The sequence below is a fragment of the Carettochelys insculpta genome, chromosome 10 (assembly GCF_033958435.1).
Source record: "Carettochelys insculpta isolate YL-2023 chromosome 10, ASM3395843v1, whole genome shotgun sequence".
In the NCBI taxonomy this organism is placed as follows: domain Eukaryota; kingdom Metazoa; phylum Chordata; order Testudines; family Carettochelyidae; genus Carettochelys; species Carettochelys insculpta.
The window spans coordinates 22,286,454-22,301,989 of NC_134146.1; the positions used below are offsets into that span (position 1 = coordinate 22,286,454).

At 44.6% G+C, this 15,536-nt stretch overlaps 1 protein-coding gene across 1 annotated transcript in view; it reads left to right on the forward strand.

Moving 5' to 3' along the window:
* Positions 1-3,081: 3,081 nt before the first annotated feature.
* Positions 3,082-15,536, forward strand: part of U2SURP (U2 snRNP associated SURP domain containing) — a 70,706-nt gene continuing 58,251 nt past the window's right edge. The window contains exon 1 of the mRNA XM_075004656.1: positions 3,082-3,162. Within this exon, the coding sequence (XP_074860757.1) occupies positions 3,118-3,162 (45 nt within the window). The 5' untranslated portion in view covers positions 3,082-3,117. The remainder of the gene's footprint in view (positions 3,163-15,536) is intronic.

Consider the following 15,536-nt stretch of genomic DNA (forward strand, 5'->3'; position numbering starts at 1 on the left):
ATCTTCGAAAGAATCCTTCCCATAAAAAAAGGGAAGAAGGATTCTTTCGAAGATGGGGCTTACTTTCAAAAGAGAAGTGCCTACCCTGGTTTTCTTCTTTTGAAAGCAGCTCTTTTGAAATAAAAATACGCAAATGAGGTGCCAGGTATGCAAATCTGCACTCATTTGCATTTTCAGTTTCCCTCATTTGCATACCTGTTTCACAAGAGGAATACAAGCGTAGACATAGCCTCTCTGGTTAGCAGTGCTCCTTGATATATGCTCCCTGCCCCATAGTCCTGGGGAAGTGGTGGCCACGGACACTCCTACCCCTACACCCTGAGGGCCTAAATACGGGACAATGTGTCCCTTTTAAAAAATAGGTTGGGACACCTTTTTGGCATCTGAAACATGGGACTGTCCCGCCCAATACGGGACAGTCGGTCACGTGGGGAACGCATAATATGTGCGGTGTTCACAATCCTTGCCACAACAGTTTGAAGCTGAACAGGGTCCAGACTTGCCTTGCTATGATGTCTGCACATCTAAACAATGAAAAATGGGTGCAGAAGCCCTGTTTACTGTTGCTTTCAAGCTGGAGGAAGAGGAGATAACTGCATTATGGGACGCTGATGTACCCAGAATCACCCGCTGCACTGTTTTTCTCCAGTCAGATACAGGGGGCCTAACCCAGAATTCAGGGGGGCAGCAGGAACTATGGGATAGCTACCCATAATGCATTGCTGTCAAAGATACTCATCCTACTGGGGGTGCATTCTGTTGAACTCATGCACACAGTGGGGACATGCACCTTTGACTTTGCAAACTCAGATTGACTTAAATAAATTTGACCTAATCTGGTAGTGTAGATATAGGCTACGTCTACACTAGCAGACTACGTCGAAGTAGACTATTTCGACATAAGAACATCAAAATAGGCTACTTCGACGTGTATCGTCTACACATCCTCCAGGGCTGGTGCCATTGACGTTCAACGTCGAAGTAGCAATGGAGAACGTCAAGGAAGGAAATACGGAGCGTCCACACACACAAGCGCTCCCCGTCAAAATAAGGGGCCACCTAAGCCTCAGGCTGCTCCCTGAAAGGGCCCCTCCCAGACACACTCGGCCTGCATAGCATGAGATCCACAGAGCTGACAACTGGTTGCAGACCCCGTGCACGCAGCATGTAACCCCCAGCTGCAGCAGCAGCAGACAGAAGCTCTGGGTTAAGGGCTGCTGCATGTGGCAACCATAGAGCCCCGCAGGCGCTGGACAGAGCGTCTCTCAACACCTCAGCTGATGGCTGCCATGGAGGGGTTTCGAAGTAGCGGGACCCGGATCATCTACACACGCCCTACTTCGACGTTGAATGTTGAAGTAGGGCACTATTCCCATCTATCGATAGGAATAGCGATTTTGACGTCTCGCTGCCTAACGTCAATTTCAGCATTGAACTAGCTCACGGCACGTGTAGACGCGACGCGCACTATTTTGACGTTGTGCCAGCTACTCTGAAGTAGCTAGCTAGTGTAGATGCACCCGTATTGTCAGAGCCCAGGCTCTTCCAGCCTAAGCTTGAGCATCTGCAGTGTTATTTTATTGCACCACAGTCTGAGCGCTACAAATCTCAATCAGCTGACGCAGGTCAACTGCAACTCTTATTGCAGTGTAGACATATCCCTACTGGCCTTTGTAGTCAGCCATGTAGATCTTGTTGCAGTAATACAATCCAGAGATAATAAAGTCACATAGGTAATATCTTCCTCCTCTCTCAAGTGAAGATTCAGTAAAACATGGATTAACTTTAAGCAGCACATATCTAGTTTTACTTAAGTTAACAGATTTACTCATATACTTAAGTACCATGCTAATTCTTAACATGTCTTTCTCCTCATTCATTCCCCTTCCCTTCTCTAGCCCTGATCTCTTCCTTCCTTCCCCTTGGCTTTATCACTTTCTGCCCGTGATCACTAACTTCCCTTCTTATCTTTCTTCCCACTTTCAGTTCCCTATCAACCTCCCACTTGGCTTCTTATTCCAGTCATACTTTGGTTTTATGCCTTTCATGCCCCCATCCATTTTTTGTCTTTTCTCTCCCCTTTCCCCAGCTGCCTTCCCTAAATATTAAGGGGCATTTGGCTTTCAGAATTCTCCCTTAGGCCTCTTGCAAAGTTCTTACCATCCCTAGCTCCAAGCTTGCCTGGCTATCCTACCCATTGCAAGGACAAGGGAGAAGGAGCCAATCACACAGCACTCTCTCACTGACTGGAGATCTTCTCCTGTCCTTGCCTTACAGTGACATGCATGCCACAGTGGGCGTGTCTACACTTGCATTCCTCTTTCGAAAGAGGCATGCAAATGAGGTGCAGATTTATGTATCTGGCACCTTATTTGCATATTCTCCTTTCAAAAGAGCTTCTTTTGAAAAAAAATAAAGCAGTGTAGATGCGGCTCTTTGGAAAGTAAACACGCTTGGAAAGAACACTCCCTCCCGCCCCCCAAAAGGGGAAAATTAATTCTTTCGAAGATGGGGTTTACTTTTAAAGAGCCACGTCTACACAGCTTTTCTTCTTTTCACAGCTATAGAAACAGAAGCCTGTGTCCTAGCAGCCCAACGGCACATCCAGACAAGTGCCCTGTCTTCCGTACCTCCTAATCCTGCACTCCGTTACACCCCTACCAGCTCGCCACACCAATGGTCCCTCGCATTCTTCTATGTGCGGAGTGAATTTTGCTATGTGCACCGCCCCACATGCCCCTGTGTATCACCCAGAGAAACATGCTGCCAGCTGGAGGCCACTGGACTCTCTCCTGGGCGGCCGCTGGGCTTACAGGGATCGCTGCTGCACACCCCTTACACCCGTGTAAAGTGGGCGTGATTCCAGTGCGCTTACACGGGGCAAACCTTGGGCAGTGATGGGCGAGTCCCGCCCCGATAGGTGGAGCCAGCGAGAGGGAACGTGTTCGGCCGCGCGCATGTCAGCCGCCGCCCCAACCCACCCGTCCGTATCGCTAGTTCGGCCATCGATTCGCCGCCCTTCCCCCCCACACCCCTTCAGCGCGGCCGGTGCCCTTCCCTCCTCAATCGGTGCTCGATTCTTCGCCGCCAGGCCTGAGCCAGGGAGAGAGAGCCAAGATGGCGGACAAAACGCCAGGCGGGTCGCAGAAAGCCAGTGCGAAGGTGAGGCCGCCCCGCGGGCCTTGCAAGCGGCGCTGCTGCCCGGGGCCCGCACGGGGCAGGGGGGGTAGCGGCAGCGGTGCTCCCGGGGCGCCAGGGCGTGCGGGGCGCTCGGACCCGGATGCGCAGGCCCTGCGGCCTGCTCCGTCCCGCCCTCCCGCCGCAGCGCTACTGCGGGTTAGGGGCCAGGGTTTCTCCGACTGTTTCACCAGCATGTGTGTGTGTTTGGGGGGGGGGCGTCGGCGTTCAAGGCTTGTGTGTTGTGCCCCCCGCCACGCAGCATCAGCCCGCGGGGTCCCGTCCCAGCACCCGCTGCTGGCACCACGTCCTTCCCCCGGCGGCGGTAGCGCTGGGGCAGAGCGGGGTGCGCCTGCAAGCTTGCTGCTATCGGTTTGCCTGCTCCCTACGCTGCGCTTTCTGGAGGGGGGAATCGTTACCCTCCTGTTACCTGGAGCCATGTTAGGATAGTGCTCTAGTTTTCCTGCTTGTGGGGGATGGATTTCACCGTATGTTTGTTTCGCTGACACGCTCCGTAGCTTTCTGGCGCCTTGTTTGAAGACATTATTTTGAAAGCTGCTGGGATTGGTGATGAGCAGGTTTGTTTTAACAACAAGAAGTCCCGTGGCACCTTATAGTCGAACAGCTATTTTGGAGCATAAACTTTCGTGGGCAAGGAAGGCTGAAAACATTTTTCTTTTGCTCTCTGTTTTATGTTGAAATTATTTGATGCACCTCTCTTAGGATGGGGAGCAACTGAGATGTGCTTAGGCCATCTCTACATTGTCACTTACGTTGGCAAAACTTAACGTTGTGAGAAACATCTCCCCCTACATAATTTGTGCCAGCATAAAGGGCAGTGTGCCCAGCACAGTAGTGACTACTTCTGCCACTCATTTATATGTTTTTATATCAGCTGGATAGCTTTTGCTTTGCTATAGCGTGGCTATGTGAGCTGTCTTACAGTGGTGCAGCTGCATTGGTGAATCTGTACTGCTATAAGATCACTGGTGTAAATGTGGCCAGTGACTCTAGAGAACTGGACAGACTTGTCCAAAATCACACTTTTTTAGCATCCAATTCCTAGTTCTGTGCTCAGGCTGCTAGGCGTTTTTCAGGTGTTTTTGGCATGACAGTTTTGCAGCTTCATGGAATGTGTTTTCTGTCACTTTCTCTAATTCCCATGGCTAATGTTATTTTCTTTAATACTGGAATAAACTGATATTTCCTACACTCCTGCAGCAGCATTTGGGCAGGTCCTGTATGCCCTTGGATACCTATTACTATTCTGGGATTAGGGCTAAGAACCTGTGTCCTTTTGTCTCAAAAGTCTAGAAATGTTTGGAGTTTATGCTTATGTGGAAGCAGGTGGAAATGAGGAAGAGGTTGTTACAATAAAGGCCACTAATCCTGCAGGTGCATGCATGTGCCTAATTTGATTCCTATAGGTATTCCCATTTGCTAGTTTGAAAATATTAAAACCTGTTTAAGGGCTTGTTTCCCAATAGTGGATTAGAAATTTGTTTTTAACTTGAGGTTGATTTTTCTGTTTTCTATTTCCCGCTTCTCTATTTTGGTTGAAAACATTTTTTCCATCAGTGAGCTATCTTTATTTTCCATTATTAACACTTGTAATGACTGGGGATTGAGAGGCGTAAGTAGAAACTATGTGATAGCAACTGGCTGGTTTACTTAAAGCCACACAGGAAATCTGGATTTGATGGGGGTGGATGTTTAGGAGAAATTCTCCCATAAAAATGAGACATTAGTAAGGACTGTAGTATACTTCCATGGTTGAGTGCTCTCTAGCATCTGACAACAATCCTAGTGAAAGATTGAAGCACCCCCTATCCCATAAATGGTGGTAGCTGTGTCAGTGTGAGAGTGTCTCTTGCAGACCTAGAGCTGTCCACACCAGCACTTTTCTTGGTGAAATTCATGACGGTCTGGGCAGTGCTTTTTCATGCTAATGGCCAGTCTTTCCTGTTAGCTGTGTCTTTGTGTGCCACTGACACGTGTTTCAATCCACATTAAAACCTATTCTGCATAGGGATGGAAAAGATTAGTGGGAATGTTGTGGGTGACCGATAAAAGTTTTGCTGACAAAAATGGTGTTGTAGGCAAAGCCTTGGAGTGGCCAGCCAGTAACTGTACATAGTTCTTCCTAGCAGCTGTCTATTCAGTCTTCCCATGTGGAAGGGTTGTGGCTCAGGAGTAGGATGGAACTGGGAGAACCAGGATTCTGTTTCCGTTGCTTTCAGTATGTAAATTATTTAACCTCTTACTTAGTTTTTCCTTTCACCATAATAGGGATAACTTCTCCTTCTCAGATGAGGTACACTAGATATATGAATTAAATATCTGTTGTTCCTCATCACAGAGATGTTGTTTTTTTTTCCTATTGATCTATTCAAAGTATGGTCAGAAATGGCAGGGGAAAAAAGCCTCACCTACATTCAGGAAGTGGCTCCGGAGAGTGGAAAGGGGAAATATACTCTCAAGCTAAACTTTCTATATGGGGAGTTGGGATCAGAGGAAGTGTTCTGTGTTGAAAACTATTGCTGTACTTAAGGGTAATTAGGAAAAAGCTATGTTAAAGTGTTGACCTGAATCAATATTTTGCCTTTTTCTGCAGCATTGGGCATGGGACACTAGAGTAAACAGTGGATTCCTTGTAACATGAAGTAAAAATAAAAAATAGCCATCTTTGTCACTTACTAGTGCAAAGAAGTGCATTCTCTCTGCATTGCTTTAAGTGAGGCAGAATATTAATAATTACTGGGAAATAGCACTCACTTATGAATGCACAGCTTTCTCTTGTGAGTTAGTGTGTACCAGGAACAACAAAGTTAAACCTACAGAGGTGTGCTAAATTCCAGTATGGCCCCAGATTGGAAGGAGCAGTAATGTTAACATTCAAGTGGTGTCTTAACTTTCATTATGTTGCTATTTAAATTTGTAAGTGGGAATAAGAGAGGGCAGAAGCTTCCACCTTGACAGGTGCGGGGGGTGAGAAAGGGAAGGAGGGAAAATATAAAAAGTGTGTCCCCTTCTGTTCCTTTTACTTTCCAGCAGTGATTGGTTGAATACCTGTATTTACAAGTACAGGAATAGAGCAATATAGTAATAAATTCAAATGTCATGTGCTTCAGAAGAAACTACTTCTAATTCTTATTCAGTGGTATGGATCTAATTAGTGAAACAGCAAATATTCTTAGATGTAAAATTTAATTTCTGGAAAATTTTGCTTATTTTGAAATAAGTGTGTTGTAGATAGATATGAAGAGGAGTGAAGACAGAAGTGGGCTTGGAAAAACATACTTGTTCTTGTTCAAAAGGGAAATCTTCCCATTTGCTATTATAACTTAAACTTACAGTTTTTACAGGTAAAGCTTATAGCCATTAAAATTTCAAGATAACCTGTATAATATAGGCAGATACATAGTTTTCTCTCTGATGTTTTATGCAGAAATTGCTCTTGCTACTTTTATAGTCTAGCCCAGCAGCAAAATGAATTTAACAAAACTGAATTGCAGCATTGCTGTTCAGAATCCTGTGAGCCAGGGTAGATGATGCTGCTTTGCATATTTCTTAAACAATGATGCAAAGCTGATCTCTAAAACATGTTAATTTACCTGTCAGGACAGTATTTTACAATAATTGAGAGTATACTTTGTGTAATTTTTTTAGATAACTTGATTTGTATTACTTTAGGTATCAGTACATAATATTCATTTCCTGTGTCAAGCTCCAGATGCAGCATCGTTACATTAGGTATGGTAAGAATTAAATCATGTACACAGTTTCCAGCCTGTTGTTGTGCTTGGGGTTTCTCCATCTTAAGTTCAGGGCTCTGCACTCTGCACAAAATGTCTTTGAGCCTTGTCAGATTTTTTTGGCCCAATACTCCAATTTGTCTAGGTACTCTTGGACCCTATCCCTACCCTCCAGCATATTAACCATTCCCCCTAGGTTAGTGTCATCCATAAATTTGATGAGGGTGCAATCCATTCCCTCATCCAGGTTATAAAAATGTCGAGCAAAACTGGCCCCGGAAACACCACTTGGGGTTAGTGTCGTCCATGAATTTGATGAGGGTGCAATCCATTCCCTCATCCAGGTTATAAAAATGTCGAACAAAACTGGCCCCAGAAACACCTCTTGGGGTACTCTGATACCAGCTGCACTAGAGGTGTTGATCACTATCTGTAGAACCTGATGATATAGCCAGTTTTGTATACACTCTTCCATCTGTTTATCCAATCCATACTACTTGCTGGAAAGTGTACTGTGGGAAGACTCTAACAAAAGCTTTGCTAAAGTTTAAGGTATGTTATGTGCATCGTCGTCCGCATATCCAAAGAGCCATTTACCTCATCATAGAAGGTATCAGATTGGTCAGGCATGACTTGCTCTTGGTGAATCCATGTTGATGATTCCTGATCTCTTTCTTCTCCAAGTGCTTCAAAATGGATTCCCTCCATGATTTTTCCAGGGATTGAGGTCAGGGGATCAGTCTGTAGTTCCCCCAGATTGTCCTCCTTCCCCTTTTTTAAAGATGGGCATTACATTTACCTTTTTCCAGTCATCCAGGATCTCCCACAATTGCCATGAGTTTTCAAAGGTAATGCCTAGCAGTTTTGCAGTCACATCAGCCAACTCAGCACCTTGGATGCATTTGATCCGGTCCCATAGATGTGTATGTCCGGCTTTTCTAACTAGTTCTTAACCTGTTCCTTTCCCACTGACGGATGCCTGCCTCCTTCCCCTACTGTGCTACTCCGTGTAGCACTCTGACAGCTGACCTGGTCTTTGAAAACAGACAAAAAAAAGCTTTTTACACATCATCTGTCATTAGGTTATCTTCCTCATTCAGTAAGGATCCCCACGTCTTCCCTGACCAGCCTTTTATTGCTAACATGCTTGTAGAAATCTTTCTTGTTCCCTTGCATATCCCTTGCTAGCTGCAACTTCATTTGCACTTCGGCCTTTCTGATTACACCCCTTTATGCTTGAGCAATACATTTATGTTCTTCCCCAGTTATCTATCCAAGTTTCCATTTCTTGTAAGCTTCCTTTTTGTGTTTAAGCTCATCAAAGCTTTCTCTGTTAAACCGGGCTGCTTGTCTACTATGTTTGCTTTTTTTAACTGCACATCAGGATGTTGCATTCCTTTGTCTTTAGGAAGGTTTCTTTAAAATACAGCCAACTCCTTTCTCCTTTTTCTCTCATCCCAGAGGACTCTATCCGTCAGGTCAATAAGCGAGTCAGTCTGCTTTTATGGGTCTAATTGCACCTTATAGACTAATGGATATATTGGAGCATAAGCTTTTGTGGGCAAAGACCCACTTTGTCAGATACATAGTCGGTCTTTGCCCATGAAAGCTTATGTGCCAATATATCTGTTAGTCCGTAAGGTGCCACAGGGCTTCTCGATGTGTTTTGCAGATACAGACTAACACTGCTGCCTCTCTGATACTTTTCTGAATCTGAATTTCACCACTCTTCTTTCTTCCTTGGGTCAGAATCCTGAACTTGACCATGTCACAACCACTGCTGCCCAGTTTGCCATCCACATCTACATCACCTACCAATTCCTTCCTGTTCGTGAGCAGCAGGTTGAGCTGATGATGGTCCTGGCTGGTTCCTTCAGTACTTGCTCTAGGCAGTCGTCCCCAACATTCTCCAAAAACTTCCTGCGTTGTCTGTGTACTGATGTATTGGTCTCCCAGCAGATGTCAGAGTGGTTGAAGTCGCTTCTGAGAACTAGGGCTGGTGAAAATGGTTACTACAGAAGCACAGGTTGAACCTCTCTGGTCTGGTATGATTTTAGTTAGTTGGACGTCTGTTTAGCATGGGTATAGCTAAGTTTCCTGTGGTCCCGTAAGGTTGTTTACACTTATTAGTCCTGGCTTTCAGTCTTGTGTGCTATTAATTAGCTCTAATTTACCCCCCTAAATGTCCTATTAGAGCCCACTAAGCAGGGAAGTGTTGGTAATGCTGCTGGACAATATTGGTGTTCTGTAGTCCAGCAAATTCTCTCATTCAGCACTGATGAGGCCCTGTGAGTGCCAGACTAGACACTTTCAATGTGTATTTTTCAACTTCAACATTTTATTTTATTCCTGGAGAAGACATACTGAAGTCTTTGGTTAAAAGATGCATCAAATGGCCATGACAGTCATGTGATTAAGTACCATTCTTCTGTTTCTTCTCTATCTTCTCACCTTTGCCACGTTTGCAGCATTCTGTGACAAAATCAGCACGACAGTTGAATTTTTGTGTGCAGTTTATACAGTTTTCACTGCCACTTCTTTCAAGTACTCTGTGTGGGCATTTTTCTGATGTATCTATTGTTTCTGAAAGATATGCAACCCCATCAACTTTGTTCAAACAGGCACGTATTACTGGATCATTGTGTACATTGCTCACCCCTCAGTTTAAGCTGGCAAATACCTCCTCAGTATTTCTTGTGTACTGTTCAAGATCCTAATATACAGTATCTAGCAACCTTCTACCAGTGCTCTACCAGGTGGAGTGTAGCCTAGTTGTTAGGACTCACCACTGCGCCGCCACCCCCCTCCCACCCGCCAAAAAAAAAAAAGTAGCGTAATTGAATTGAACAATCTTTTTAATCTAAAGTGTCTTGCTGGTTCTTATTGCAGATCCATCCATGGTGGTGCTTTTACTGGGTAATTGAAATCCTTTGCTTGCTACTGATACTCTGTTGTCTAAATATATTGCTTCCCCCTGTTGCTGAAACTACCATAGATGACTTTGAAGTCGTTGCAGATAGTTGAAGTCTCTTATCTTAGTTGGGATCCTGAAACAAAATTCAAAAATGATTGAGTAGCTGTTCTGCTTATTCTATAATTTAGGTAATCACTTTTACTTTTTTTTCCTCCACAAGGATGCAGATACAATTCCAAGCCCCACTGAACTCAATGGCACTTTTGTTTTTGAGGGAACGTGTCAGATGAAGTCCCTTAGGGAAAGTTGAGTTATGCTGCAGTAAAACTGGGACTTATGGCATCATCATTGAGGTCTGTGGCCATGATGCTCCAAAATAAGAGGCATGTGTTATGCAGTCTGAAATAAGAAAATGACACTCAGTGGCAGCTGGCAACTGTAGATTTCTCTTACTGCAGCTTTCTGTATTGTATACTTGAGTGATAGCTTCTAAACCTAAAAAGTGTAGGGGAACCACATTGGAAAGATTAGCGAAGCTAATTTTTTTTCTTTTTCGTAGCAACATCTAACACAGCTTAGGACGGGGTGGCAACCAAAATAGCAAGAAGACCCTTTTTTTTTTTTTCAAGTCGATAAAATAATCAAATCAGGAGCTGCAATGCATGCGAGTATGAGACAGTCCTTAATACAGGAGGTCCCCAACTTACAAACATATCGACTTAAGATCATTCGTACTTACGACTAACCTCCAGCTCATTCCGCCCCCACATGCCCCAGCTGCATGCCTGAGGCTCCCCTCCAACCCCCGTGGACCTGGCTCCAACCCTTGTGCCCCAACCCCTCTGCACACCTGGGTCTCAACCCCTGGCCCCAACCACCCCATACTGGGACTCAACCCTCCCAGCCCCCATGTGGTCCCAGATCACCCACCCCCGCCACGTGGCTAGCTCTGCATGCATGAGGCTCCAACCTGCTCCCTGCTCAAGCACCCCGCCCCGGTGCACCCCTGTTCAACCTTTCCCCTGCCTAGCTCACCCGCCCCGATGCAGCCCTGGCTCCAACCCCCCGGCTGGGTTAAACCCCTGCCCCAACCCCCCTGCTGCCCGGGTCCAGCCCCCTGCAAGCTCCAGCTCAGCTGCACCCTCTCCTCACCCTTGCATCCCTAACTCATCCCAGGCTTAACCCCTGTGCCCCCTCCCACAGCTCCAACCCAAGCCCTCCCTGACTTACGCAGAATTCAAGGTATAAGGGTATTTCCAACTTACGACCAAATCGAGTTACAACCAGCTGTTCAGAAATTAACATGTTTGTAAGTCAGGGACTATTTGTAAATAATATCAAACCATATTTTTAACCCCTATTTTAAAAACATTGCACATACAATGATTTGTTATGGGCTGCATGTTTACTGCAAGATTTTCACAAACTTTTTACATATTCTGTTTCCTCACACTTGAAGCAAAGTGCATTGCCAAGAGAATTATTTAAATTACTAACCAAGTGATGCACTCAGTCATATCCACATCATTTTCTCCCAATAAACAGTTTTCCTTAGGATGTTCATTCTTGCATCATCATCATCTTACACTTGACACATTTTCCTCTTTTACCTGGGGAATGAATTTCTTCAAAATATTCCCAGAAGCCATGACAATTTTTGTTGTGGGAAGAGTGTAGGGGAATAGCGGAAGCTGTCTGTGCATTGAATAATTTCTTCCCTTTTTCTTTCCAGTCCACTGCACTGTTTCTTTTTACTCTGACTCTGTCCTTTTCTATAGAGTCTTTCTTAAGACAGTGTCTTAACTAGTTTCTCAGCTATGCTTGCCCAAGATCTACCATCGCATAAGCACAGAACAAAAACAATAAGCCAGCTTTGTGTCTTTCTTTGCACATTACTTTTTAATCTGCTGAGAAATGGAAATTGAAAGCCCAGAACTTTGAAGAAGCAAGAGCTAATAGTTAGGTTGGACAGATTGGAGCAATTCTTTCATTTTTATGTGACTAAGTGTACAGGTAACATGTTTATGATGAGATTTAACTAACTCATTTTTTAAAAGAGAAATTTAGTATTTGTTTAAAACTGATTTAAATGTGAATTTTAATTTTTTAAAAATTTTTATCCACTCTTAAAATTGGACATTCGTTTCCACCCTTTTGTTTTCTTCATCTAGTTACTGATTCATGAGAAGATCTTTTTTTTTTTTTAATCCCATGACTCTTTACTTTAAAGAGCCTTTTGTAAAGTCTTTCTCAAAGTCCAAGAATGCAATATCCATTGAATCTCCTTGGCAATATGTTTGTTGACCTCAGAGAACGCTAGTAGATTGGCAAGGCATGATTTCTCAGAGTCCAAAACAGGCTTTTCAACAGAATTCCGTCACTGTTCCTGGTATTTAAGATTTGAGTTCTTTTCCAGCAAATTGATGTTACGTTTGTTGGTGGAACATGGCATCCCCTTTGGTTTATTTTTTAACGTTTTCTTTAGCTAGTATGTGTAAGTGTTGAGCAAATTTACAAATGTTACATGATTTCTCTCAAACAGTAGTGTACAGTATTGTTCTCTATAACTTTACAACTCAGCAAGGCTGTCTCAGGATAGGTTTACACTACTAATAGTCAAATTTGTTGAAATCTATTTTGTAACGCCATGTTTTATAAATTTGAATTTGCGTATTCTCACCTCCCCCCAAGTTCCCCACAAAGTCGACTTATTGCTGCTACACTCAATCACCAGATATTGACTGCTGCAGCGGTGCATTGTGGGAACCTATCCTGCAGTTCCCTGAGCCCCATAACATTGTGAGTATTTTCACTGGTGCAGCATGGGGAAAAAATACCCTGCTAATGGTTGTGGGTATATGATGTCATCTTCCCACATTGCATTGACGTCATTCCCCTCCCATGGAAAGCAAATGTCCATTTTTCCAGGAGGGAGGAAGGAAAAGTAGGACATCAACAAAGAGCGCCAAATTAACTGAAATCTCTTGCTTCTATAACTGAATTGTTTTTAAAGCTGTATCTGAAACTGAATTAAAGATTTTTAAAAAAGCAGGTGTCTGTCTTCTCCACTGGCCCTCCAGCCACTGTCCCCGCCCCCAACCTCCTTGATTACATAGGATCCCCGAAAATAATACAGGAGCAATGCGAAGCTTGAAGAAAGAGTAGTAAAGTAAAGGTTTGGAAAAAGATTTTTTGAGGCAGGGTTTTTGGCTTCCCAGTCCATTACACAACTTTTGTGCTGTGGAATCACCCAGCACTCTGTGTCTTCTCAGCTGGTCCTCCACCCACACTTCCCTGTGTTAAGGGGGCCAAAGCTTGAAGAAAAGAGTATAGAAAAGATTAGGAACAAGAATTTTGGCTTCCCACTGCACTGCACAGAATTGTCCAACCCGAGAGATGGGGTTCGCCAAATTTCAGTAAGTGGTGCTCATGTGGTGTGGGGCAGCACTGATTGGCTGTTAGGGTGCCAGACCCCCTAATCCCAAGCAGGGCAGGGGGTGTTGGGTGGATTGGAGGATGATGGCTCATTGACATGGTCCCTGAAAATATTATGGGGCGGGGGTTATGGGACCATGGCTGCAGAGCTATTTGCAATGGCTCCCATGGTGGCTGCAAGACCCCAAAAATATCTTTTGATGGGGGCATGGTGGGGTCTGTGGCTGCAGAGCCAGTTGATGGTCCCCCTGGTGGCAGCAAGTCCCCCAAAATATTTTTGTGGGTGTGGGGGCCAGTTGAAGCAGTCTTCCCAGACAACAGCCAGCACCTGAAAATCTTTCCTGCCCTCGGAGCCCTCACCGCGCACAAGCCAGGACATGGTGATGCTTGGCAGCATAGTCCACACTGAACAGCAGGCATGTCCTTTTATTGGGTGGGGCTAGCCACGTGTTGTGGTTGGGCGTGGGAAAGACGCCTTTTCATGGTGTCTGTTTGGGAGGGAGGGAGGCTGCCGCACAAATGCAAATTGCAGAAAAGAAGTTTCTAGCCCTCTCTTTCATGAACGACCCCCCTGCCCCCAGCTAACCGTGTGTTAGCTGCCACGTGATGCGGTGGGGCACGGGCTGGCGCCAGCACAGGAAAAAAAAAAAGGAAAAACACTCAGCTTTCAGGGATAGAGACAGAACCCTGAACTCCATGTTGGGGATGCTTTGAATGGGCAGATGTGCTCACAGTATTGAGAGCAAAGAAGGAAGTTTCTCAGCCTCTCATACAAGCATGACCTCACAGCCACAGGCTCCCTGTTACCTAATTTCTGTGCACGTGGAGAGCAGCGGAGATCAAAGTGGCCAGAGTGGAGCTCTGTGGGGCATTGTGGGATACATATGGGACACTTCTGGAGGCTAGCAAATTCAATTTTAAGACACGGCGCTTTCCACGTTGGCCTTCGTTCGGATTTTTATATTTGAACTTGACACCCGGACAGTTTCAATGATATGATGTTTATATTAATGCTCCCTAAATCGACCCAATGGTATTTACAGTGAAGACAATGAAGTTGTAATATCGAGCTAACTGTTTTACATTCAAATTTATCTTGTAGTGTAGGTGTAGCCTCAGTCAGAGATGTGATCCCTGACTGATGTAGCAGTGTGGAGAGAAGCTCCTAGTGGCAGAACTTCACATTTACTGGAACAGTTTGTTTTTCTCACGGGTTTACGACAGTGTTACTGTACGAATATGAAATGCAGCTTTGTTAGTGTAGCTGTTCCATGCTGGGAATGGTTTGCTTGAATAGTGTATTAGTATTCCTGTACTGGTAATGCACTTTTTTGTGTAGCCATAGCCTAAGTGTTAGGTTTTGTATATTGGATAAGCCTCTGTACTTTCTTCTGCTGATGCTCATAGCTTTCCAGTGCCTCTGGTAAGGATTCTGATGAATTTGTTCAATTTCATTCAGCTGCTTGGGAGAATTGTAGACTACAGCACAGGCACTGGAATTTTCAGCCGCTCTAGGAAGACAGCACTGCATCAGTTCATTTTTGGAAGGTTATTTTCTAAACAGGCTTAAAAAACAATTATGTCTGAAAAGGGGAGATTTTCAAAATATAACTTTTCCACATTTGGCCATTCCAAGATTTGCTGTGTGCTTGTTGTTTTGCAAAATATACTAATTTTAATGTTAGCTGGTAGTTACAGGCTAGCATGGCTACCCCTCTGACACCGAGTGCACAGAACTGTGTGTGTTGGTTGCCTAACACACATGCAACAATGGAATCTGAAGGAAAGATTTGAGGTCGCTACCTGTAAGGGACAAAAAACGTGTTCAGGATGGCTTTTTGGTTTACAGCTATATCCCAGGTTGCATCAACAAACTGGTGTTACTCCCACCACTGTGCTTGAGCAATACCTTGTGTTGCCTCAGCAATGAAGCCCTGCTGGTGTAGATGAAATGAAGAATGTGTAGATGGAATTGTGTAAAGGGTTGGAGGTATCAATAAGGTACTTTTTATCTCTTGTGGGGATTGTTTCCTTGGCTTTTGTGGCTTTGGGCTTGTCTGTGCTTGAATCTTGGAGTTGTCCTATTGATGGAGGTCAGGGGTTCTGAAACAGGGATTGTTACCCCTCAGGGAGGAGGTGATTACTTGCAGGGTTGGGAGGTGTCAGCCTCTACTCAAACCCTTGGTTTGCCTGCAGCATTTATAATAATGCTAAATATAAAAAGTTTTAAATTTATGAGGGGGAGTTGTACTCAG